Here is a 25,572-nt window from a genome sequence, read left to right as displayed (position 1 = left end):
ATACAATGAAATATTATTCAAAAATAAAAAGGAGTAAAGTACTGATACATGTTACAACATGAATGCAAATATTATCTCAAAAGGCCACATACTAGATGATTCCAATATTAAATGTCCAGAATAGGCAAATCGATAGAGACAGAAAATGGGTTAGTGGTTGCCTGAGTCTGGGAGTAGGGGCGAGTGAACACTAACAGGTATAAAGTTTCTGGGGTGATAAAAATGTTCTGGAAAAAAAAATGTTCTAGAAATAGAGGGGTGATGGCTGTATAACATTATGAATAGATTAAAAACTACTGAAGCGTACACTTTAAAACAGGTGAATTTTATGGTATGTAAATCACATGTCAATTGGAAAAAGAAAAAAAAAATAGGCTGTAGTCTCAAATCCCCATAGGCGGGTTTTTACATACTAGATCTTCTCAAAGGGGTAAGAATTCTTCCTGTGTCTGATTTCTTCATTATATGACCCTTGAGAGGTGGACTTCCTCCCTCAGGCAAGCACCATAATGGCCCAAAAAGCTGGCACCACCCAGGGAGGATAGAGGGGGAAGCTTAGCCCATTATTACATGGCAGCTCAGAGCAACCGAGGCCCACTCCTGTCCCTTTTGAGGCCGTGTTCAAGACCCCAGCAACCGCCAAAGCTCATGACTCGGGTGGCTATGTCCCACCCCTGCTCCCGCCCGCTCACCTACCTGCTCGTTCTTGTGCTGGGTCATGTGGGACTTGAGCTGGAAGTAGGTACTGAACTTGCTGGGGCAGAACTGGCACAGGTAGGAGCTATCGATGAGGACCACCTGCTTGGCCTCCAGCTTGTCCGCCTCCCCCTCGCCGGCTGTGGGCAAGGCCTGGGGCTGCGGGGCGCTCGACAGGGTCTGGCCCAACCCTGTGGAGAAAGCCAGGGAGGAAAGTCACTGAGAAAGGCAGAGGAAGGGTCAGGGCAGAGGGCCACGCCCCCCGGGAAGGACTCCCAGGACACCTTCCCTGCGCTCCGCTGCGTTCACCTCCCACCAACCATGGGCTCAGTGTGGGACGTAGGACCGAGGCCCTGCACCCACGCTCAGCTGGTGCACAGAGACACAGCCACTCCAGGGGCCAAACTACTGAACACTTACATTCTGAGGGATGAAGAGCCACCGCCTCAAGTCTCCCCTTGCAGGCCTTCCCCTCAGACACTCTAGACTGCTCTGTGGTTGTTAACGACCCTGACTGCCACCCCCAGCTGAACTCACGATGCCTCCCAGCTCCTTGTACAATCATGCGTTTAGCTGTTCCTCCCTCACTCTCCCTGAGGACAGGGGCTTCTGACCTCATGTTTGTAGGCCCAGGGGCCTGGCACACAGTGGTGGTGGTGGTTTAGTTGCTAAGACGTATCCAACTCTTTGCAATCCCACAGACTATAGCCCACCAGGCTCCTCTGTTCATGGGATTTCTCAGGCAAGAATACTGGAGTGTGTTGCCATTTCCTTCTCCCGGGGATCTTCCCAACCCAGGGATCAAACCTGAGTTCCCTGCTTGGCAGGCAGATTCTTTACCATTGAGCCACCTGGGAAGACCTCTGGCACACAGTAAGCCTCCATAAATGTTTGCTCAATGGTTGAACCCTAGGTGCTACACACTATAAGAGTTTTGAAAGAAATGGGTTCTTCTCCAGAGCTCACAAGAATTCAGAAGGCAGCACAGAATGGCTCAACACAGTAGGGCCAGTTCCTGCTGGTTGGCCAGAGAAAAGTGGCCATATATTGCTTGCACAGAACACCCCCTCTGTGAGCTGCCCATGGCCGGCTCTGCTCATCCCCAGGGCTGTACAAGGAGGCTCTGGCCAGACGCTGCCCAGTACAGTGGTCACTCCTACCCACCTGTGTTATCCTCGTCCTCCTGCCTGCTGGGGTTCAGAGCCATGACCTGTACCGTCACAGAGTTGCGAGAGACGGTGCCACCGCTGCGTCCTGGAGGCCACACCTTGTGGGTCTGCATGTGTTTCTTGACGTTAGACTTCTGGGCAAAGGCGCGGCCACATGCAATGCACTGGAAGGGCTTCTCACCAGTGTGGCTGCAGAAAACAAGGCCTGTCAACACCCGTGTGTAGGGACTGTGACCTCAGTCCAGGAGCTCAGAACCACCAGGAAGGCCTGGGCAGAGCATCTGGAGGCTGTGGGTCACCATCCTGAGACCGTGAGGACAAGCCCTCTTACTGAGGCAGGCAAGCACAGACACACCCCAGGCTCCTGGTGACAAGACTGAACAGCTGAATTAGCCAGCCCTGGAGTGGACCTTCTCTGTGGCCATCTCAAGCTGTGAGATAAAACAGTTCCAAAGAATTGATGTTTTCGAACTGTGGTGCTAGACTCTTGAGAGTCCCTTGGACAGCAAGGAGACCAAACCAGTCAATCCTAAAGGAAATCAACTCTGAATATTCATTGGAAGGACTGATGCTGAAGCTGAATCTCCAATACTTTGGCCACCTGATGCAAAAAGACCCTGATGCTGGGAAAGACTGAAGGCAGGAGGAGAAGGGGATGATAGAAGATGAGACAGCTGGATGGCATCATTGACTCAGTGGACATGAGTTTGAGCAAAGTCTAGAAGATGGTGAAGGACAGGGAAGCTTGGCGTTCTGCAGCCCATAGAGTTGCAAAGAGTTGGACACAACTGAGTGGCTGAACAACAATTGTTTAAATGGAGACTCTTCTGTTACTTGAAGGAGAAAACATCCTAGCGGTCACCGCACAGCACTTGTACTTTTTAAAACTTTCCTTCAAATCAATGCACTTTTTAAGAACTTAAAATAATTAAAAATGAAGCTTCCTGTTGTTACTATATATGCAAAACCACTTGTCATAAACACAAGTAAAAAAACACAATTATTCATAAAACAATTTTATTAAGAGCTATAGATGCATCATCCTTATGGCAGACATAAACCACATGGGACTATTTAAATTTAAATTCATTAAAATAAAATCAAGTTAAAAACTCAGTTTCTCAGGCTTCCCTGGTGGCTCGGTAGTAAAGAATTGCCTACCAATGCAAGAGACACGGGTTTGATCCCAGATCTAGGAGGATCCCACATGCTGCGGAACAACTAAGCCCGGGTACCACAGCTATTGATCCTGGGCTCTAGAGCCGGGGAGCTGCAACTACTGAAGCCCGAGTGCCCCAGAGAGCCCGTGCTCTGCAACAAGAGAAATCACTGCAAGGAGAAGCCAGTGCACCACAAGTAGAGAAAAGCCCGGGCAGCAACAAAAACCCAGCACGGCCAAAAATAAAGTTACAAAAATTCAGTTTCTCAGTCATACGAGTCACACTTCAAGTACTCAATAGCCATATGTCCACCGCCCTGTGGCCTACTGGGGTGTCTCCATCTCTGCAGAAAGTTCTACTGACAAGCACTGGTTGTAGACCAGTGGTTTTCAACAGAAATCGATTTTCCCTTCTGGGACATCTGGAAATGTTTGGAGATGTTTTCGGATGTCACAGCTGAGGAGTGAGGGGGGGCTATTGGCATCTAGTGGTTAGAGGTCAGGAATGTTGAACATTCTTCTAGGCACAGGGCAGCCCCCACAGAAGGAATGGTGTGATCTAAGACATCTCAATAGGCTGGTAGACCCTGGTCTACAGAGAAGCTATTGCCCACCGCGGCTGGAATCTTGGGCACTCTCTTTCCCTCCCTTCCCCCCTCTCTGTTATAAAAGATGAGCAAAACTGTACGAGGTGCTCAAGACAGACCACACCTAACTGAGGCTTTCTCCTCTGAAAGGAACGGAAAAAGTTTTTCTCACTCTATCTTTCAGAAATTTTCAATACCCATATCCACAAACCACCTAAAGTCATCTCACGTCCCAATGTTCCACTCTATGAGAAACATCGAACAAGATCACCCCTTCACTTCACAATGGAAAACCTGAGGCCCAGAAGGGCTCTTTGCATGTTCTTGGGACAAGCGGTGTCATGGTTAGTCCTGAGCGAGCAGACAGCTTGCAGAGGCACGTTCACAGAGCATCGCTAACCCCGAGGTCAAGCCTTTCTACAGAAGTGAGGGCTGAGGCACGCCTCCCACCGGCAAAGCCAGCCTCTAGCCATTCAAGTCAATTCCGCCTCCTCCATTCCCACCTTGGACCTTCCTCATCATGGCAGGCAGGCTCCACAGATCCTTCCCACTGAGGAAGAAAAGGGCAAAATCATCCTGAGCTGGCTGGAAGGCCTGAGAACCATGACAGACCAGTTGGGGCCTTGGTCACCACCAGGTGAAGGGGGTGGGGAAAGGAGCACTGCTTCCACTGTGGATTCCCCATCCTGCCTCCCCGCCAGGGCTGCCCAGGGGCCACCTGCCCCACCACGCCCGGTTACCTTCGGATATGCTGCTGCAGGTCAAAGTTTTTGGTGAATGACTTGTCACAATATGAGCACTTGAGTTTCTGAGCCTTTGGCTTCCCTGCAGCTGATGAAAAATAAAAAAAGACACACACAGAAAAAGACAAAGAAGGGGATGGTAAGGCTGGCAACACAACTGAAGGGCAGCTTCCAGCCACTCTACCCCTAGACCCAGGGCCAGACAGCCCAGATCCTAGGAGGTCTACATCCATGGACAGGTTGGGGAAGAAGCAGAGGTAAGTCTCTCATAGGGCCTGGGAGAAGAAATTCCAGGACATGCTCTGACTGGGAAAGTAGGGCAAACCCCTCAAAAACTCCCTGCTGCTGGAGGATAAAATCCATCCTCTCTGCCGTGGCCTATGGGGCTCTGCATCCTGTACTTCCTACCAACCCAATTATTCTTACTATCTAGTTGCAGTGGACTCCTGGCTAACCTCGGAAGACCGCATACATGGTCCCACCTCAGGGCCTTTGCACCTGCTGTTCCCCCTTGCCCAAAATGCTTGTCCCTCAGACAGTCACAAGACTGTTTTCTCCTCACCCCTAGACAGATAGGCAGCAGCATTTTCCAGTCTCTCTCCAGTATTCTCAATCACAGTACTCTGTTAATCTTCTTTCTAGAGTGACCCATAAACATTTCTTTATTCCCTGTCTCTCCCATTAAACTGTGAGTAATTAAGGGTAAGGAAATCATGACCCAAGATGCTAGATTTCCAGTTCTGACACCAAGCCTGGCACACAGATGCTCAACACATTTGTGAAAGGAAGGAAGGGGCTGGAAGCCCCTGAAAACTCTCATTTTTTCTGCCTTTCACTACTACCACTACTTTCTGACATTGTCCCCAACCACATACTTAGCATCTCTATCAGGGTGGCAGACATTGCTGCTTGCCTGCCTAATACCCACTCTTCTCTTCTTCTTTCTTCACAAATCCCCTACATAATAGGAGCATCAATGTTCCTGGCTAAAAGAGACATTTCCCAGCTTCCTTTGGAGACAGATATGGTCATATGACTTAGTAACCAATGAAATGTAAGCAAAAGCATCATGTTTAGAACTTCTGTGAGCTGGGAGATGCTTCTTTTATCCTTCTTCCAGACGCTTGGAATATGAAATTTGATGATTGGAGCTTCAGCAGCCATCTTACACAATGAAGCACCTAAGAACAAAAGTCATGTTCTAGGAATGATGAAGCAGAAAGACAGAAGAAATGTGGGTGCCTGGTGATTATATAGGTGTACAAACTCCAGATTGCCTGTTTCTGGACTTGTTTTGCACAGAACAACAATATTCTACCACTTTGGAGTCACTCCTATTTTGGATTTTCCACTCCATGCAACCAAACTTAATCCTAACTATCACAAAAGGGAAGACTGGAACTAAGCAGCCTGTGGACAGGTACATCCCTGCTGAGGAGAGATGCCACGACAGGTTGTGTGCCCACCTTCTGGGAGTCCACTGGAACCTTTGGTCCGTCGGGTCTTCAGTGATGGGGGGGAGTCAAAGGTGGCCACTGTGCCCCCGGTGGCGCTGGTCATAGGGGCAGCAGGGTTTGGTCCTTTTGGTTTGAATCCTTGTTTGCCAGGGCTATACACCTGGGGTGTGGGGTACACAGGAGCCTCCACACACTGGTTTGGCACCTAGAAGGACAGCAAAGTCAGGGAGAGTGTCCTGGGAAGGGGGGGAAGAGCTGCCCCAGGTTGTGGGACCTTCACTGTGGCCCTGGCTGATCTCAGCCACCCACAGCTACATCACCACCCTAACTCCTCCACCTCACTAAGTACCCCCAGTCACTCCCAAGACCCCTTTGAATAGAACTCCATGAAGCCAGCAGGCTAGAAGCAGCTTTGGAACCAGGCTGCTTGGGTTCAAATCCTGATTCTGCCACTTATCATTTAAGTGACCTTGGGCAAGTCTGTTAACTTCTGTTTCAGTTTCTGCATCTGTAAAATGGGACTAATTATAGCAACCCCATATGAGAATAGAGCTTAGAAGAGGGCCTGGCAAGTAGTAAGCACCCAATCAACATCAGCTGTTGTGATGGCCATTATTGCTGTTGTTAGTAATAGACTTCTTGCACAGGAGAACTAGGAAGTCAGAAGGGTCTATGCCCTCACCAGCAACTCCACTTCTTAACCAACTCTGCCTGACACCACACTAGTAGGCATCCTTTGACTAGGAATTGACACTGAAGCCACGAGAAATTACCAAAGGAATTCTGAGCCACCCAAACTCAGTGACCACTAAACTCACATCACGACAACTGGGGTATTGTAAAGAATTCATTTATTCCTTCATCTACCTATCATTCATTGGTCTTCTTGGGTTGCCCTACCCAAAATTCCACTTCCTCTCCTCTGCTTCATTTTCCTCCTTATATGCATCATTATCTAATAAATTATGCATTTTACTTAGTTACCTTGTCTATTATCTGCCTAGTTTCATGCAGGCAGGGACTTCTGCTCTGCTTTTGTTTCTTCCTCTATTCCCAGGCCTAGAGGAATGCCTGGCACAGAGTGGGCACTCAATAAACATTTGCTGAATGAATGAATTCATTTATGGAGGTCTCAGGCATCTTATACAGCACCACTAGGTGCTTCTGCCAGGTCTTGCCTGTCGGCCCTTGGCACCTTCCTACACCCGCCCATGCTCTCCCCTGAAATGCAGAGGTGGCAAGCTTGAAACCACATTCTCAAGTACCCCTGCCAGCACAGTTCTGAACACAAATTTAGTTCTGCCCATGAGAAGCATCTGCATGAGATCTGAAGGCAGAAGGGAGGTAGAAACTGTTCTCCTTGGCAGCCAAGCTGGGAGACAGGCAGGTTAGCAGTCATGAGTTTTGGAGTGGCAAGCTGAACCTGACATTCCCCTCCTGATTACCAGCCCTGAGGATGGCAGGGCAGCTGAAACCTCAGCAACAGAATCCTACAGTTTTCTCACCAAGTACAGTGTCCTAGTTACAAGGGCCAAGCCACAACTGTGACCCTGAAAACGAGTGGTTCTTGCCAACCCTGACTTTTACTCCTCCAGCCCTTCCATCAGCCCTACAGATTTAAGTTCCTGTATTAAATCCCTCTGTTAGAAATACCTAGAGTGATTTCAATTTTCCTGACCAATCCAGCACTCAATATTTGTCACCCATCATCCAAGTCATTCCTGAGCAATGATATGACCACCACTGGGTTAGTTCTCATTATCCTCACAGTTCTACAAGGGGAGTTCCCATTCTAGAGTCTCTCCTCTGAAACTGAGGTCAAAGCACCCTATTTCAGACACCAACTGCAGGTGTCCCACAGGCCAGGTCTCTGCTAGGTGCCAAGGATGCAAATCAAAGACGACTCAGGCTCTGTTTTCAGAGAGCACTCTTTGTCTACATGAAAAATAAATAACAGCAGCTATCCCTATGCTGGCCCCTCTGTCTATGAGGCCATCATCATCCTCTCAGCATCTCACTAGCTTTAATTATTTTAAAATTTTTAAATAATATTTATTTATTTAAATATTTAAATACAAAATTTCCAAGTCATTTTTACTGATCAACTGGTGACTCAGTTAGATTCTTAACTTTTTATTTTGTATTGGGGTATAGCTGATCGACAAACAACGCTGAGAGTTTCAGGTGAATAGCAAAGGGACTCAGCCGTACATACACACGTATTAATTCTTTAAAAATTCAGCCAAGTCCTTGCTTTATTCTCCCAGGGTAGGGAAAATCCCCCTGCAGGGTCTTATAACATTACATGGCTGGTGATGGAATTTTCCTCCAGTCTAGTTCTATTTCCAGAGAGACCATCTGACATAGAATGTCTGTATGGCTGGATTCTAAAGTGAGTCTGAGATAATGTGACCTCAAGTGCAGGCAGGCTCCTTCTGTCATAGCCATGCCCCCTAGCACTTGTGCCTGGCATGGTTCTGGACTCTCAGTGCCTTGAGAGTACACTGCTTGTAGTTCGAAACTCTTCAGCTGGGAATTAATATAGTACATATGACACAGGCACACCTTGAAGATATTGTGGGTTCAGTTACAGACCACTGCAATAAAGCAAATATCACAATAAAGCAAGTCACACAAGTTTTTTTTTTATTTTCCAGTGCATATAAAAGTCATGTTTATGAAAAAAAGTTATGTTATGAACAAAGTTATGTTTACTCTATCTTATAATTTAAGTATGCAATAGCATTACATCCTAAAAAAAAGTATGTATCTTAATTAAAAAAACTTTTTTTTTCCATTAAAAAAACTTTTTTGACTTTATTGCTAAAAAAAAATGCCAACCACACCTGAGCCTTCAGCAAGTAATAGTAATAACATCAAAGATCACAGATCATGACAAATACAATAACAATGAAAAAGTTTGAAATGTTGTAAAGATTACCAAAATTTTGACACAGAGACACAAAGGGAACAAATGCTGTTGGAAAAATGGCACTGATAGACTTGCTCAACAAAAAACACAATATTTGCAAAATGCAATGAAGCAAGGTATGCCTGTACACTGCCTGAACGGTCTCGATACTTTACCTCTTCTGGTACCCAGGCCCTCTCCCAGTGTGACTTGGAGTTTTTCCCATCGAGAGGTGGCATCTATTTTGGTACTCCTTCAACCTAAGCTGGCCTTGTGACCTGCTTTCACCAGCAGAAGTGACACTGTGTCACTTACAAACCTAAGCCTCAAGAAGTCTTGAGCATTTCTGCTTGCATTACTGCACGTTCACCACTGCGGTGAGACCATGCCTGGGCAGCCTGCTTGAGAAGGAAAGCTGCGTGGAGCAGAGTTGGGTCACCCGACCTGATTATTCCACCCGAGGCCACTTTAGAGCAGCAGCCAGTCAGCCAACCTCCAGACATGTGGGAGCACCCAGCCAAGATCAGCAGTTGCCAAGCTGATCACCACAGACCTGAGAACAATAAACATCTTTCCCCACATACTGTATTTCTTACACAGCCATAGCTAACTGATACACCTAGCTTGTGAAAACATATGAGACACTCACACATATAATTTTTTTGGAATCCCTTCCCCAAAGGCAGGTATTCTCTTGACTGTCCTGAGTACTCCCTGAGGGCAGCTTGTATTTCTGCTACAACCCCTGCTTCATTCCACCTTCTCATGGGGTGCATTTTACCTTTACACGTATGATAGGCTTGAGCTGGTTTTGCCCCCACAGCATCTCTGGCATCAGAAAAGGCTCAGGTTACCCGTGACGACCATGACCAGCTTTTCCCCCTTCACCCCAGGCCCCAGCGTCTGCTCACCTCCAGGGGTGGGTAGGGCTGCATTCCCAGTGCTTGGATCTCTACTGTTCCACTCCCAGTGAGGGGTGCTGTGGCGCTGTACACCTCCACCACGCCATTCCCGCCAGGGTTGGGACGCCCGGGGGGGCCCAGACTCTGGGGTGGGGGTGGTGGGGGTTGGGGGGGTGGGGGTGGGGGCAGTGGTGGAGGGGGTGGGGGAGGAGGTGGAGGCTGGGCCAGGTAGTTTGGTGCAGGATGCATATTCAGGTTACTCTGAAATCACAAGAGAAAATTAAATTGTCATAGCCTCTTGAGACCAGCTGTCCGGTTTATCAGCAGGGAAGGACACTTGCCTTAGCCAGCCATGTGGGAAGAAGAGAGGACAAGGCAGAGAGCAGGCATGGAAACCAGATCATGGGAGAATTCCAAGGAGCCATCAGACTGGTATTGGTGTCCTTTTTCTCTACAAAAGTCAGCAAAAATGGCCCAGCCTGTGCAGAAATGACCTCATAGAGCGGGCCTAATGTTGCTGTCTTTAGAAGGGCTTGCTTGTAGGACTGGCTCTGAACTGGCATCTGAGAACCTGCCGTGTAGAAGATTCCCTGGTTTTTTGTTTGTTTGTTTTGGCTGCACTGTGCGTCATGTGGCCCAGGGATTAAACCCATGCCCCCTGTTCTTGAAAGCTCGGAGTCTTAATCACTGGACAGTCAGGTAAGCCCTGCAGGTTCCCTATGTTGATGAGGCTATTTTGCCTACCTGGGGCACTGGCCCTAGTGTACCAACTACCTAGACAGTTTGCACTGTGATTTATGGTGAACAACTCCTTCCGACCGGGGTATCTGGAATTGTGTTGTGTGTCTGGAAGCCTACATGTAACAGAAGCCCTGGCCTTAGAGTCAAAGGTGTTCTTTCCTGGCAGAAACTCTGGGCACTCTTGACTGCTGGAGTGCCCTGAGCAGCCTCTCCCCACTTTCCCGAGGCAAAGAACGCTGGAGACTTGGAAGAACGCTGATCTCCTGCAGACTCCAGTTGCTGGGTCTTTCTTCCTTGCTGGTCCTGCTGTGCATCCTTCTATTTTAAACCAGCCAACAGCACAAGCATCCTGAGCCCTGGGAGTCTTTATCTAGAGAGTCACGAAATGTGTGGGTGGCTATGGATCCTTGAAACACAGCCACTGACTTCTAGCAATTGATTCTACAAAAAATTCAACCAGGTAGGCAAAGATAATCATACACAGATGTTACTCGTCATTTTTATAATAGCAAAAACTGGCAATGACTACATGTCCTCCCACTGGAAGTCTGGCTAAACAGAGGATGGTCCATCCACTTGGAATGGAACAGAATCCTTTGTGGCTGTTACAGTGATGGTGCTGATCAGTATTCAATAAAGGGTGCTTCTCTTAATTGCTGTTCCTTGGGTTCCATGGTCAAATATGTTGGGGGAAAAATCTGAGTTGACAAAATCAAAAGTATTTCTGCAGTATTTACTGCAGGAAAAACCCAGGGACAGAGCAAGGGAAGAAGTACAATGCTTCCACCTCAGGCTGCTTGGACCAATGATCCTTTTTCTATTGGAAAATCCCAAGAAGCCACTGTTCTGAGGAACACTTCAGTAAATAATGATGTAGGGTTGTAGGCATAGATAGAAAATGATGTTAAACAAAAGGCCAAGAAAGAAAGGGCTTCCCAGGTGGTGCAGTAGTAAAGAATCCGCCTGCTAACGCAAGAGACAGAAGAGACTCAGGTTCAATCACCGGGCCAGGAAGACCCCCTGGAGTAGAAAACAGCAACCGGCTCCAGTATTCTTGCCTGGAAAAATTCCATGGACAGAGGTGCCTGGTGGGCTACAGTCCATTGGGATGACAAAGAGTCGGATATGACTGAGTGCACAAACAAAGTAAGAAAAGCAAGTTCCAGAACAGTGCATATAAGATCCATTTATATACATGTGTATACTTTACACATATTTATATAAAAAGCTATTTCTATCTCTATTTGCATTCGAAGGTCAGGAAATCCAGACATCAAAATTTTGGTAGTGTTTTCTCTCGGTGGAGGGAGTAAGAGTGCTTGTTTGACTTTCCAATTTTTATTCTGTAGAATTTCAAACCTACAGAAAGGTTGCAAACAGAATACAATGAATTATCTTTCTACCTCATTTAATTTACCAGTTGTTACCATCTTGCTGCATCTGCAGTGCATGTGTGTGTGTACATATACACACATACATACCTGTGTTTTGTCAAGCCCCTTGAAAGTTAGCTACAAACATCATGACACTTGATTCCTTAAAACTACTCAGATGCATCTCCTAAGAACAAGGACATCCTCCTATGTAACAATTTGATGAACACACACAGGAAATTGAACAGATATAATACTATTATCTAAAATATTCAAATTCCTCCATATTCTAATCTCCCTAAGTGTCCCAGTAAGGCCTTTAAGGCTTCCCTCACCCCAAACCCCTACACCCTGTCTAGAATCCAACCAAGAATTGCAAATTCAGTCGGTTGCCCTGTCTCTTTCGATATTAAAAATTATTAAACTTAAAAAAAAAACAACTTTTCTTTTGTGTACTTTCTAGTGTTTTTCTAATGGACATGGAACACTTCCGCAAAGAATAAAAACAGAAGGGCTTCCCTAGTAGCTCAGTGGTAAAGAATCCACCTGCCAATGCAGGGGACATGGGTTTGAACCCTTATCCAGGGAGATCTTACATACCGCTTAGCAACTAAACCCATGTGCCACAATTATTGAGCCTGCGCTCCAGAGCCCAGGAACCTTGACTACTGAGTCCTCGAGCCATACCTGCTGAAACCTGCTCACCCTAGAGCCTGTGCTCTGCGGCAAGAGAAGACATTGCAATGAGAAGCCTGTACACCACAACTAAAAAGCAGCCCCCAATCTCCAAAACTGGAGAAAAGCCTGTGTGCGCAGCAGTGAAGACCCAACACAGCCAAAATTCTTTAAAAATAGTAGTTTTTAAAAAAAGAATAAAAGTACAAGTCAAACAAACCAGACTATGGCTGTGAAACCCCAGAGTCATGCTGTGGGGCCCAGCTGAACACATCAGCTTCCCCATCCACAGCAGGGCTGGCCAAGGGGGAGCCGACGACAGTCCTCCTTAGCTTGAAGAAGAGCTGGGGTCAAGCCCCCTTCTTTCTACAAGATTCTGAATCTGCAGGAATCAACTTGCAGGCCAAAAATCAAGATCCTGTGAGAAACTGGCCACCTCCTTACCTGCACAGGTGGGGGGCCTTGGGGCATGGGCTGGTCCAGGGACGTGAAGGCTGACATGGCGGACATGAGCACATCATCGCTTACCAAGATGTTCCCCTGCACCAGGGTCTGGATCAGCGGGGATGGGGGCACTGTGATGTACGTGGAGATCTGGACAGTGAGAGAGAGAGAGACGGAAAGAACATGTCTGACATTTTGGAAGGAAGCAGACGGCATGGTAGAAAAGATCTGGGTTCTGGAGTCCCACAGACCTAGATTCCATCTCCACCTCTGCTACTGCTCCCTGTCACATGACCCTGGGAAAGTCACTCCACCTCTCTCAACCTGCATTTCCTCATATCAAATAAGGAGAATAAGTCACACCTCCCTGCAATGCCTATAACCTATGATCTAGCAACAATCTTTCCTGACCTCTGTCCTAGAGAAATATTCACACTTGTCCACAGGAGTCCACAAAAAAAGAGTCCTCTGCACAGCCTTGTTTCTAATAGTGAAAAACTGGAAATAACCTCAATGTCCATCAATAGGAGGCTAGATTTAAAAACATGTAATATATTCATGGATAGAATACTATAGACAGCAAGTAAGAGGTACTAAATGGAAAATTAAATTTTATAACAATATGTACATTATATATTCTCATCTTTAAAAATCCAAAACAAACAAAAAAATCCCAAACAATACTACTATGTAATTCCTGCGGGGACTTCAGTAAGTATGTGAAAATATAATAATATGCTCTCAGGTTAACAGCAAAGATGAATGGCAGACCTTATAAGAGGGTGTCAAACATGCAGTGACTTTCCTGTTGTAAATGCAAAGGGTGTTTTGTTTATTTGTTGCCTTTCTTTTCTGGTATCTTAAGTCCCCTGTCTATAGGACCCCAGGGGACAGCAGTAAATGAGCCCCCAATTCCAACAGAAGTCCTTGCCCTCAACCAAGCAAGGACAGCTTGGGCAGGTTAGGGACGCACCCCATGTCACCGCCAGGAAAGGCAGTGACCTGTATTTTTACAATGTCACATGCATTAGCCTGAGGCAAAAAAAAAAAAAAAAAAATCATTTCCATGTTCATCCAGCTCACTTAGGCAGAGGGATTTTGGTTTGCCCCTAACCAGTTGATTGTGTGCTAAGGTTTTCTCCTTGCCCAGGACTGGAAGAATTTCCCTCTCCCCTACTGAAAATAAAAAAGGGAGTCAGGAGAGGAAGAACATCTTCTACTAAATAAACTCATAATCAAGGAGTGAGAAAAACAACTACGTTCTGTGTTAGAAGACGTCTGTGGTAACTTGAAAAGTTTCAGTGCACAGTGTCCTAGGATCTGGAGGTGGATGTGTTTATCTTGAAGGCAGGAATTACGTGTATACAACGGCGGAAGATTAATGTTTTAGAGCAGCAGTCCCCAAACTTTTTGGCACTAGGGACCAGTTTCACGGAAGACAATTTTTCCACGGACTAGGTACGGAGCAGGGGGGTGGTTTCGGATGATTCAAGAGCCTTAAATTTATTGTGCACTTTATTTCTATTATTATTACATCAGATCATCAGGCATTAGATCCTGAAAGTTGGAGACCCCTCATTTTAGAGGAAGAAAGAGACAAGAGGAAGTCAAAGGGAAATCTAACCCCATGACGTGGCATCCTGGGACAAGCCCGTCCCCTTTATGGGGATTCTTTAATCCCTCTGAGCTCCCATCCATGGTGTCTTTGCTCTAGAACTGTGTTCCTGACTGAGGACTCTGGAAGCTTCTCCAGATACCCCCAGCGTGGGGCATCCCCTGACCTCCAGACTTGTCTATCTGTCTGCATTTTCATTGCTTCTACTTAAAGGCCCAGTGGGCATCTCAAATTCAACATGAGCAGCTGAACTCCAAATCTCCTCTGTGTTCTCCCCACTTCAGTGAATGGCAACTCCAACTCTGGGCACACTTGCCTCCTCTTAATCTCACACCCTACATCCAATCCAGCCACTACCTTGGCCAGTTCCACTTTCAAAAGATTCCTAAAGTCTCATCCCCTCTCTCTACTCCACTGCTACTATCCTGGTCAAGCCACCCACCACCGTCCACTGCTGGATTTGTAGAGTAGTCTCCTAATGGGTCTCCGGACTTTTCTCTTGACTCCCATCAAAATCTGTTGGGGTAAGGGTTGGGGAAAGGACAGTTAAGGAGTTTGGGATTGAAACGTACACACTGCTATATTTAAAATGGACAACCAACAAGGACCTATCCTACAGCACAGGGAACTCTGCTCAGTATTATGTAACAACCTAAATGGGGAAAGAATTTGAAAAACAATAGATAAATGTATATGTAAAACTGAATCACTTTGCTGTATTGAAAGGAACACAATGCTGTTAATCAACTGTATTCCAATATAAAATAAAAAGTTATTTCCTGAACAAAAAAAAAATCTGTTCCCTACAGCAGCTGCAGTGATCTAATTAAAGTATTTGCTGCTGCTGTTGTTAGTCACTCAGTCGTGTCCGACTCTTTGTGACCCCATGGACTGCAGTCCGCCAGGTTCCTCTGTCCATGGGATTCTCCAGGCAAGAATACTGGAGAGGGTTGCCATTGCCTTCTCCATAAATCATACTATATCCCTCTCCTGCTCAAAACCCTCCCATGGCTCCCATCTCATGCAGAGTAAAAGCCACACAATTTGCCAAGGTCTCCCTATTGCGTCTCTGACCTTACGACTTCTTACCCTCCTCCTCCTCACTCAGCTCCAGCCACTCTCACCTCCTTGCTGTTCCTGGAATAAACCCAGCACACTCCTGCCTCAGGGCCTTTGCACTTGCTGATCTGCCCCCAGAATACTCTTTCCCCAAGGAGCTGCGTGACTATTTCTCCCAAGGTCTCTGCACAAATGTCACCTTTTCTCAGAGCTCATCCTATTGAGCATCACACACAAAAGGGCAAAACCTCCCAGCCCTGTCCTGGTATCCCCTCTCTGCACTTGTCCTGGGAGAAGTCCATCTCAACACGTCTTTTGGGTGGTGTCTATCTTACCTTATGCCACGACGGCAGTGACCTGGTCTGTTTGTTCACTCCTGTACCCCTGGTGCCCACGCAAAGTGTGACATAGTGGGTGCTCAGAAAAGACTTGAATAGATGAATGAACAAAACGAATGAATGAATACCTGGCGATTGGGAGGAGGCGGGGCCTGCTGGACGGCTGAGGGTGCTGCCGAAGGTGTGTAGATGCTGTTGGTGGCCAGTGAGACGGTGGCCAGGGGTGGGGCACTCCCTTGGCACTGTTCCCGTTTGTGGGTCATAAACGCTGGAAGCGAGTTGAACTGCTTCTTACACTTCCCGCAGAGAAAGACATCCTCGTCATCTAAGGGTCACACCAGCAGAGTAGCGGAAGGAGAGAAATAACGAAAAAAAGCAAGAGAAAAGGAGAGGGCATCACAGTGAGAAATGGAGGCCCATGGCTGGACCATGAGAAAGGCAAACTAATGGCATTCCATCACTCAGCGCTTGAGGGTCAAGCATCAACTCTGTGCTTCCCATGAGCTTTCAAATCACATTAGCACCTTCAGGAATATCCAGCCAGGTTCACACAGGTATCAAAAAAATCAGAAATCAGGAACTAGTAAGGTGGCTTCGCTTCAAGGTTGAGACAGTCAGAATCTTTATCCTGCCTGCATTTATTTATTCACCAGTCCCCAAATGGGCTGTATGATCACACTCCTGGGTGCCTCTCCATCCCCTGCTCCCCCTGCCAAGCTGCCTCTCCCAGAATGACTCATTCTGCAAGGCTCAGCCTAGATGTCACCTCCTCCAGGAAGCCCTCCTAAAGCAATGTTCACAGTTCCTTCCTCTGAGCAAGCCTCTCATCACATTTTCCCCATCACCACCATATTTTGTAAGGGAAGGAAATATGTCTTATTCATCACCATAACTACAATATTTTCTGGGCCCATAGGAGGCCTTCAGTGGATATCTGTTGAATGCATGCAAAACTAAATGAAAGATTAGCTACAGTTAACACTACCCATAACTGAAGGCCTACTACAGGCTATGTACTGTGCCAAAGTTTTCAATATTCACTCTTCCTTCGGAAACAATACAAATTTTAGTGAGAAACATGGCCACCTAGTTAAAGAACATATTTCCTAGACTTCTTTGCAGCTAGACATGTCATGTGACTAAATTCCAACCAATAGGATAAAAGAAGAAGTATTCTGTCTATACAACTTTTTCTTAAAAGGAAGGGGTATGACTTCCACTTCCTTCCTTCTTCCCTTCCTATTGGCTGGAGTGTGGAAATGAAAGTAGGAGGTTGGAGCAGCCATCTTGGATCCCATGCTGAGAGCAGCAGAGCCATACAAAAGAAGGGGTCTGAGTCATTGGGATGTCAGACCACAGAGAAACTTTAATCTTGTACAAATTACAAGAAACTTGCATTTCTTATTTACAACAGCTAAAACTAAATCCCAAGTACCCTCACAAGATTACTATGAGGTGGACTATTGTCCTCATTGTACATACGTAGAAACTGAGGCACAGAGAGGTTAACTCATTTGCCCAAGGTCACAGAGCCAAACTTCAGGAGCAAGGATTCAAACTAGGTGCATATCTCTCTGTCCCCAGCATGGTTCCCAAGCACTCAAAAATCTTTGTAGCATGAACAGATGAACACACAGACTCACACAGGGCTCTGAAGAAAGCCCTCTTCTTGTCTCAAGAGCCTGAGTTGTCCCGAATAAAAAAAAAAAAAAAAAAGAGCCTGAGTTGTAAATTGGAGACTCAAGTTTAGTCTCATAGAGAGGAGGCTGAGGAACCACTTTGGGTCAAAGGCACAAACATCAGGGCTCCCAGTCATTCTCTGTCATGATCCCCACACTTACTAAGGGATTGAGGACCAGTGGCCTCAAGAGCTAAGTCAAGAAGGGTCTGAGCCTGAAGATCCAGGCTGGGAGGAAGGGGAGAGGGTTCAGACACTGGAGGAAAACCTGGGGACCACAGTGGGCAGTTCACTCCCACACCCCCTCAGCCCCACCTGTTTTTCACAGGAAGCCCCTTACCCTTCCTGCTGATGAACCTGAGCAGATACTCACCCAGTGGCTGGATAGCAGGGGGTGCATTGACACTCTGGCCTGTTGGATCGGGAACTGCTCCTTGGCCATCCAACAACGACTGGACGGCCAAGACAGTCTGATTGTCCATTCCTGAAGAAAGAAAAGCAGTCTTTTTGGAAGGTGAATCCAGCATCCTGCTGTGACTTCACCCTTAAAAGCCAGACCCGCTGCAAGGCCCCAGTGGTAAAAGTGGTTGGCCATGCCCTGATATACATTCTCTCCTGCTTCTACTGTAACAGAACCCAAGACTTGGGGCTAGAAACATGGCCCCAGAAGAAAGATTACATTTCCCAGCCACACTTGCAGCTAGAGAATGTCTAAGTTCTAGCCAATAGGAGTTTTGGGGAAGTTTTCTTAAAAGCTGCCCAGTATGAGACCTCCTTATTTGTCCATCCTGCTTCCTAGAACAAGAAGGTGATGGTGGGAAGTCTAGCCGCCATCCCAGATCATGAGGACAAGGGCCAGGCCCTAGGCACTGCAGGGCAAAAAACTGGCTAGATCCTGGGCCTCTGGGGACCTGGTAGAAGACGGCCACTGTCACAGCTGTAGGGTGCCTTTTTCTGGACTCTCACACAAGAGAAATAAACTTCTAGCCTGTTTAAGCCACTGCTAGGTTGGGCTTCTTTCTTACTTGTGGATGAATCTAATCCAAAGTGCAATAACCCCTCTGGAAATCACGTTACTGAGTCTTCCCCAACCACACCCCACAAATGCCACAAATCTGTATTTGGGCGTCTCCTGTTTTCTAATGTGTGCTTATTTTTTCAGATCCTCAATAAACGGCGTAATCTGGATTGGGGTCGGGGTTGGGGGCGGTTCTTGAGAAGCTGACTACATTTACGTTTTCCAATCAGCTCTCGCTGTTGCGGTTCTCAGTAGTACACTGTCCAGCGTGTCACCAGCTGAAGGACAGGCCTCCTCACACCTAAGTGGCCCCCAAGGCACACTGCCTCCCTCCCAAATAACCCAGAGGGCTGCCTCTTTCTTTGCGTCCTCACAGTCAACCTCTCAGCTCTGACCTGGACACCTACCCCAGCCCCTGAAAACCATTTGATCCTGTGGTCAGACTGAATCCATACTTATCCCTATGACGGTATGAGCTGTGCACCTCCTGAGGCCAGCCTTCTCTCCATCCTCTCCGGCTCCTTCAGAAGGCACTCTCTGCCAACTGGCCCCTCTCACACTATGCCCACAACCTCTCCTTCTCATCAGCGGCTACACACATTCAGGTCTCTCTAGATAGCCTCCTTCGAACCCATGTTCTCATCTCTCTTTCCTTCAACATCAAGCATCCAGTGAGAGTTGTCTACACCCTCCATCTCCCCTGGCCCCTTCGCAATCCTCCTCCACCCACTCCAGTGGGGCTTAAGCCCCCATCATTCCACCAGAATCACCAAAGAGCACCCGGCAGCATTGGACGTTCCTTCTTGAAACACCCCCTTCTAAGGCTCCAGGGCACCAGCTTCCTGGGTCTTCTCCCATCTTTCCACTTGCTACTTCCCTGCCTCCTTCACTTTCTTCTCCTGTCCGTCTCCTAAATATTTCTGTTTTGAAGGGTTCCTTCTGTCTGGCTCTCTCTTGCCTCTCACTCGTCCACTCTCCCTGAGAATCCTCAGTCACCCTCATCTAGTTCTCCCTATTATCTTGAGTGTCAAACCATTCTGGGGTCCATCCTTCCCAGAATGAGGTTCAGTAAATCTTCTATCATGATGCAAAATTGCACGTCAGCATTTGTGTGCAAACCTGTACCTGAACGTTTATAGTGGTTTTATTCATCACAGTAAAAAACTGGAAACAAGTTAGATGTCCTTCAGTGGGTGAATAGTTAAACAAACTGCAGTTCATCCACACTACAGAGCACCGCTCTGTAATAAAAAGGGGCAAATTATTGATATAAGCAACAACTTGGATGAATCCCAGGGAACTACAATGTGTGAAAAAAGCCATTCTCAGAGGTTATACACTTTATGATTTTAATTACATGACATTCTTGAAATGACAGTATTTTAGAAATGGAGATATATGTATAATCACGGCTGATCTGTGTTGTCACATGGCAGAAACCAACACAACATTATAAAGCAGTTTCCCCCCAATTTAAAAAAGAAAGAAATGGAGAACAAAGAACAACAGATCAGGGTGCCAGACATTGGGGATGAGGAGCAGGGGAAGAGGTGGATGTGGCTATAAAAAGAGCAACATCTTGCCGTGAAAGGATGGCTCTGTAGAGCCACTGGTTGTAATATTACAGACCAGCTTTACAGGATGTTACATCGGGGGAAATGAGGTAAAGGATAGACAGAATCTCCTGGTATTATTTCTACATCTGCATGTGAAGCTACAGAAACAAAAGGATTTCAAAATAAAAAGTTTAATTAAAAAAAATACTGTCTGCGACTTCTCTGGTGGACCAGAGGTTAAGAATCCGCCTCCCAATACAGGGGATGTGGGTTCAGTCCCAGGTTGGGGAACTAACATCCCACAGGCTGCAACTAGAGAAGTCCACACATTGCAATGAAGATCCATGTAGCCAAAATTAAATAAATGAAATGAAAAATACTGCCTGTCAAAACTGTGGAGACAATAAAAAGATCAGTGGTTGCCAGAGGGTGGGGGGCGGGGAGATGAAAAGGCAGAACACAGAGAATTTTTAGCGCAGTGAAAATATTCTATACGCTAATATAATAATGGTGGATATATGTCATTATAGAGTCGTGCAGTAGAATGTACAACACGAAGAATGAAACTTAAGATAAATGATGGGGACTTCCCTGGTGGTCCAGTGGATAAGAATCTGCTTGCCAATGTAGGGGACACGGGTTCAATCCCTGGTCTGGGAAGATTCCACATGCCAAGGGGAAACTAAGCCTGTGGGCCACAACTACTGAGCTTGAGCTCTAGAGGCCATGAGCCACAACTACTGAAGCCAGAGCACCTAGAGCCTGTGCTGGCAACAAGAGAAGCCAACACGATAAGAAGACTGTGCACCACAACAAAGACTAGCCCCCACTTGCCACAACTAGAGAAAGCCCACCTGCAGCAATGAAGACCCAGCAGAACCAAAAATAAATAAATAAATAATAAATAATTTTTAAAAAATATAGAAATGATGGACTATGAGTGCTTATGATACATCAGTGCAGGTTCACTCTTGGTAACAACTGTACCACTCTGGTGAGTTATGTTGATTAAACGGGAGGTTATGAATGTGTAAGGTCAAAGGAAGTCTCTGCATCTTCCTTTCAACTGTGTAAACCTAAAAGTGCCCTAAAAAAAATTAACTGCTTGATAAAAATGCTGCCTATCTATGCCTCTATAACTCATGCTTTTGAACTGTGGTGCTGGAGAAGACTCTTGAGAGTCTCTTGGACAGCAAGGAGATCAAATGAGTCAATCCTAAAGGAAATCAACCCTGAATATGCATTGGAAGGACTGATGCTGAAGCTGAAGCTCCAATACTATGGCCACTTGATGCGAAGAGCCGACTCATTAGAAAAGACCCTGATGCTGGGAAAGACTGAGGGCAGGAGAGGAAGAGGGCAAGAGAGGATGAGCTGGTTGGATGGTATTACTGACTTAATGGACATGAGTTTAAACAAACTTCAGAAGATACTGAAGGAAACGGAAGCCTGGTGTGCTGCAGTCCATGGGGTTGCAAAGAGTCAGATACAACTTAGCAACTGAAGAACAACAAACCTAAAACTCAAACTAAATGTGTGGTTCCTCACCTCTAAGTCTGTTCCTCTCCTAGTAATCCTCATCAGTAAGAATAGTGTACCACTGCGCACCCTGTCAAAGCCCCTGGGACAACCCCTGATTCTTTCCTTAACCAATCTCCTTTCCCACCTTGATTTCTAGCCCTTCAGGAAGTCTAGCCTCGTCTGTCTCCTAAAGATCTCTCAGATCCACTTTCTCTCCATCCCCACATCCGTCCTCGGGGCCCAGGCCACCATCAGTTCTCAGCAGGACAGCCACAGTGGCCTCAGCTCCCTGCTGCCGCTCCGGCCCCTCCTGCCTGTTCTCAGCGCAGCCAGGGTGAACTTTATAAAACATACATTAGCTTGTGCAGCCCCCTGCTGAAAACCCCTTCTTAGCTCGACACTGATGCCAAGATAAAGTTCAGAAGCATCATCTCTAGCTGCTCACATGAACTTCTGTGAACCCCAGACCTCTCTTACCCCAAGGTTTTTTGGAAATGCAGTTCCCACTGCCTGGGTCACCTCTGGATCCCCACAGTTCTGCTGCCCTTCTCCAACCCCAGCACAATCACACAGTCCGAGGAACTGACTTTTCCTTTACTTTCTTCATTATTCAGTACACAGACACAAACAGGACTTCCCTGGTGGTCCAGTGGTTAAGAATCCACCTGCCAATGCAGGAGACACAGGTTCAACCCCTGGTCTGGGAAGATTCCATATGCCCTGGAGCAGCTAAGTTGGTAAGCCACAGCTACCGAGCCCTAGAGCTGCACCTACTGAAGCCTGAACACCCTAGAGCCTGTGCTCTGCAACAAGAGAAACCACGGCAACGAGAAGCTTGTGCACCACAGCTAGAGTAGCCCCTGCTTGCTGCACCGGGAGAAAGCCTGTGCAGCAACAAAGACCCAGCACAAAAGTAAAGCAATAAATAACAAAGGCAAAAGCAAAATTATTTTTTTAAAAACACACACAAAAATACACACATTCTTGTAGTGAAAATTCAAATACTGAGGGAGTCCATGAACCTAGAGAGGAAGTAGACTTCACCTTATCCTATTGGCCTCTCATCCACTGACTTGGCCCTCCCATCACAGCACTGAAGGCCAGCTGAGGTTGTCCTCTTTTACTGCTTACCTTTTCTATAATTATATAATTTCTGGGTCCCTCACCAACGAGTATTCCTAAAACTTAGCCTTTAGGGAGGTTTCTGGGTCTGATCCTCCAAAAGTTAAAAGACACGCAACTGAGACTTCCTGAGGAGTTGTAGGGCTCAAAGCCTCAGCCACACACCACGAGTCCAGCCTACTTTCAGTCTACACTCTGATTATGTGTGTGCTCATTGGATTCCTCTAAGAGCATTCTTGGGTCTGTATCACCCCTGCATCAACTCTGTGCCCCAGCTCTGCGTTCTCTAAGACTTCCTTTCCAGCTCCCAGCAAGTGCACATGGAAGTCCTCTACCCTTGTGCTGTGTGGAGTCGCTCAGCCGTGGCTGATTCTTTGCAACCCCATGGACTGTAGCCTGCCAGGTTCCTCTGTCCATGGGGAGTCTCCAGGCAAGAATACCGGAGTACGTTGCCATGTCTTCCTCCAGGGGATCTTCCCAGCCTAGGGATTGAACCCAGGTCTCCCGCATTCCAAGTGGATTCTTTACGATCTGAGACCTCTGCCTTTGCCTGGCTCCAAAGCTCACAATGGCCAGAGCCTGAGGGCCATTCACGTACTAGGATCTGACATAGCACAGGATAACCAGCAGGTGCCCAGTGTTTGCTGGTTTGGGTCTGGGAACCTGGTAGCCCGGCCAACCACACCGTTGGCACCCATCCTTTCTTGGTCTGGGTTTTTAAGACCTTGCACCCCAACAGTACACAAAGTAGGCACCCAGTGTTTGCTGGGTTTGGGTGGCATCAATCCTTTCCTGGTCCGAATTAGAGACACTACGCCAAAGCACAAAGCGCACAGTTGGTGCTCAAAGCAACTTCTTCAGGGGCTTCCCTAATGGCTCAGTCGGTAAAGAATCTGCCCACAATGTGGGCGATCCAGATTAGATCCCCCCTGGGTGGGGAAGATCCCCTGGAGAAGGGTATTAGCAACGCACTCCAGTATTCTTGCCAGGAGAATCCCCACCATGCTCCCACTGGGTGCAACCCTTCCCAGGCCTCGCATCCGCGGGGCAGCCTAGCTCACCCCGCAGTTCCAGGCCGGTTGCACCCCACCCCCGGCTGTTCCCTCCAGCGAGCCCTGGGCCCTGGCGGCTGCAGCTGTTCCGGTCCGGGACGCCCTCCCTGCAGGCGCCAGCCCTCCCCGGCTGTTCCGGTCTCGGTGCTCCCCCCGCCGGGCCTTCCCGCTCCCGCTGTTCTTGTCCCGTGGCCCCCCACCCCGCTGGGCTTCGGCTCCCACGGCTGTTCCATTCCAGAGACCCCCCCCACCACCACCACCACTGAGCCTCAACTCCGCGGCTGTTCAGGCCCCTCGGTCCCCCAACCCCCGCCAGGCCTCGGCTCCCGCGGCTGTTCCCGTCCGTGCCCCTCCCGCTCCGCGGCTGTTCCGGTCCCGGTGCCCTCCGCCCCGCGGCCGCCACGCGCCCTGGGCCCGGCGCGGCGGGTTCGCGGCGGGAGGGGGCACAGTGCGGAACAGCCGCCTCCCCCGGCCCCGCCGCCGCTCACCCTCCAGGGCCTCGAAGATAGTCTGCGCCATTTTGGAGCCGCTGCTGCTGCTGAAGCCCGAAGTCGGGCTACGCAAGCATTGTGGGAGCGGCGGCGGCGGCGGCGGCATCGGATCCGCCAGGGGGCGCCCGGGAGCCGCCGCCGAGCCCCCTCACCATCCCGGAAAGCAGGGAATGACCCGTGGGACCCCCCAGGATACCAGGACTCTCCCAGCCCCGCCTTGATGACCCTGTCAGCGGCGCACATGGACTCTTATCCCGGCCTCACTTGATCCCTCTAGTCCCATCTCTGCCGCAGAGAGGCATCACCAAACCTTGTTTTCTGGAACCCTCCGCCCCCGACTGTCTCCCAGCTCTCCTAACACAGACCTCTGTCCCACTGCTTGCCACCTCACAACTTTGCAACATACACCAAACACTTCCATAGTACACGGTATCCCCACCTTTGCAACACCAACCCCTATTCCTATCCCATCTGGACCACCCAACTTGGTTGCAAGTGTCACTCGAGTGTATGCTCCTCGGTTCTTTGTCTCCTCACAACAAAGATTTGGAGTGACGGACATTAAAGCCCCTTGGCGGGTCACAGCTCTCAGAGGACAGACGGTGTTACAGCTCTTAAATAAATCACTGTTACAGCTCAGTGTTACAGCTCTATTTATTTAGCTAATAGCAGGAAAACCCATCTTTGAGGCGTGAGGGCACGTGGACCCAAAGACAGGAAGAGAAGAGCGCTCCATCGCGCGGGAGAGAGAGCAGAGAGAGAGAGCTTTGGCTCCTCTTTTTAGGTTTCTCTGTCCCTGGGCCTGTCTTATGTAAGTTGGGCCAGCCAGGAGTGTTGTTTGTTTTACCTGAGGTTCTCACTCCGGTCCTCGGACCTTCCTTTGTTGTATTTTCGCAGGCTTTCCCTTCCAGATCTTTTAGCCACCGCCATTTTGGACTCTTTTTCCCTATTCTAACTACCTAACACAAGGACCCCATCTCCACCTAATACCGGACTACTGCCCAACTGTGCAACATGGAGTCCCGTCCCTTGTCATAGACTTCTCATTCCCCCTCCCACACTAACCACTATCTCTACATACTGGGAGCCACTGGCCTCTCCCCACATGAATCTCCTCTGTACCTGGTCTTAATCCCCCATCACCTCAGAGATTCCTCTTGACTGATACATAACACCTCACTTCCACTTTTTGGGAACCTCCATTTCCTCTTCACATGGGCCTCCATCTCTGCCTCTGGAGGACCCATTTCTGTTATATAAACCCC

General features: G+C 47.9%; 1 protein-coding gene across 3 annotated transcripts in view; it reads right to left on the bottom strand.

Annotated features, from left to right (window-relative positions):
* The window catches only part of ZNF341 (zinc finger protein 341), a 40,061-nt gene extending 15,614 nt beyond the window's left edge, over positions 1 to 24,447 (bottom strand). The window contains exons 1-9 of one of the 3 annotated variants that reach the window (XM_043884094.1): positions 24,305 to 24,447; positions 17,921 to 18,031; positions 15,998 to 16,194; positions 12,858 to 13,007; positions 9,634 to 9,885; positions 5,821 to 6,016; positions 4,352 to 4,442; positions 1,861 to 2,054; positions 697 to 887 (exon numbers count right to left, since the gene is read on the bottom strand). In XM_043884094.1, coding sequence (XP_043740029.1) covers positions 697 to 887; positions 1,861 to 2,054; positions 4,352 to 4,442; positions 5,821 to 6,016; positions 9,634 to 9,885; positions 12,858 to 13,007; positions 15,998 to 16,194; positions 17,921 to 18,031; positions 24,305 to 24,413 — 1,491 coding nt within the window. In that variant the 5' untranslated portion in view covers positions 24,414 to 24,447. Of the gene's footprint in view, positions 1 to 696; positions 888 to 1,860; positions 2,055 to 4,351; positions 4,443 to 5,820; positions 6,017 to 9,633; positions 9,886 to 9,965; positions 12,832 to 12,857; positions 13,008 to 15,997; positions 16,195 to 17,920; positions 18,032 to 24,304 lie in introns of those variants that run through there. The other 2 variants (XM_043884096.1, XM_043884095.1) reach the window with 2 other exon arrangements.
* Between the last annotated feature and the right edge of the window lie 1,125 nt (positions 24,448 to 25,572).

The sequence above is a fragment of the Cervus elaphus genome, chromosome 23 (assembly GCF_910594005.1).
Source record: "Cervus elaphus chromosome 23, mCerEla1.1, whole genome shotgun sequence".
Lineage (NCBI taxonomy): Eukaryota > Metazoa > Chordata > Mammalia > Artiodactyla > Cervidae > Cervus > Cervus elaphus.
The sequence above is the reverse complement of the archived record's forward strand: the minus strand, read 5'-3'. Positions and strand labels throughout refer to the sequence as shown.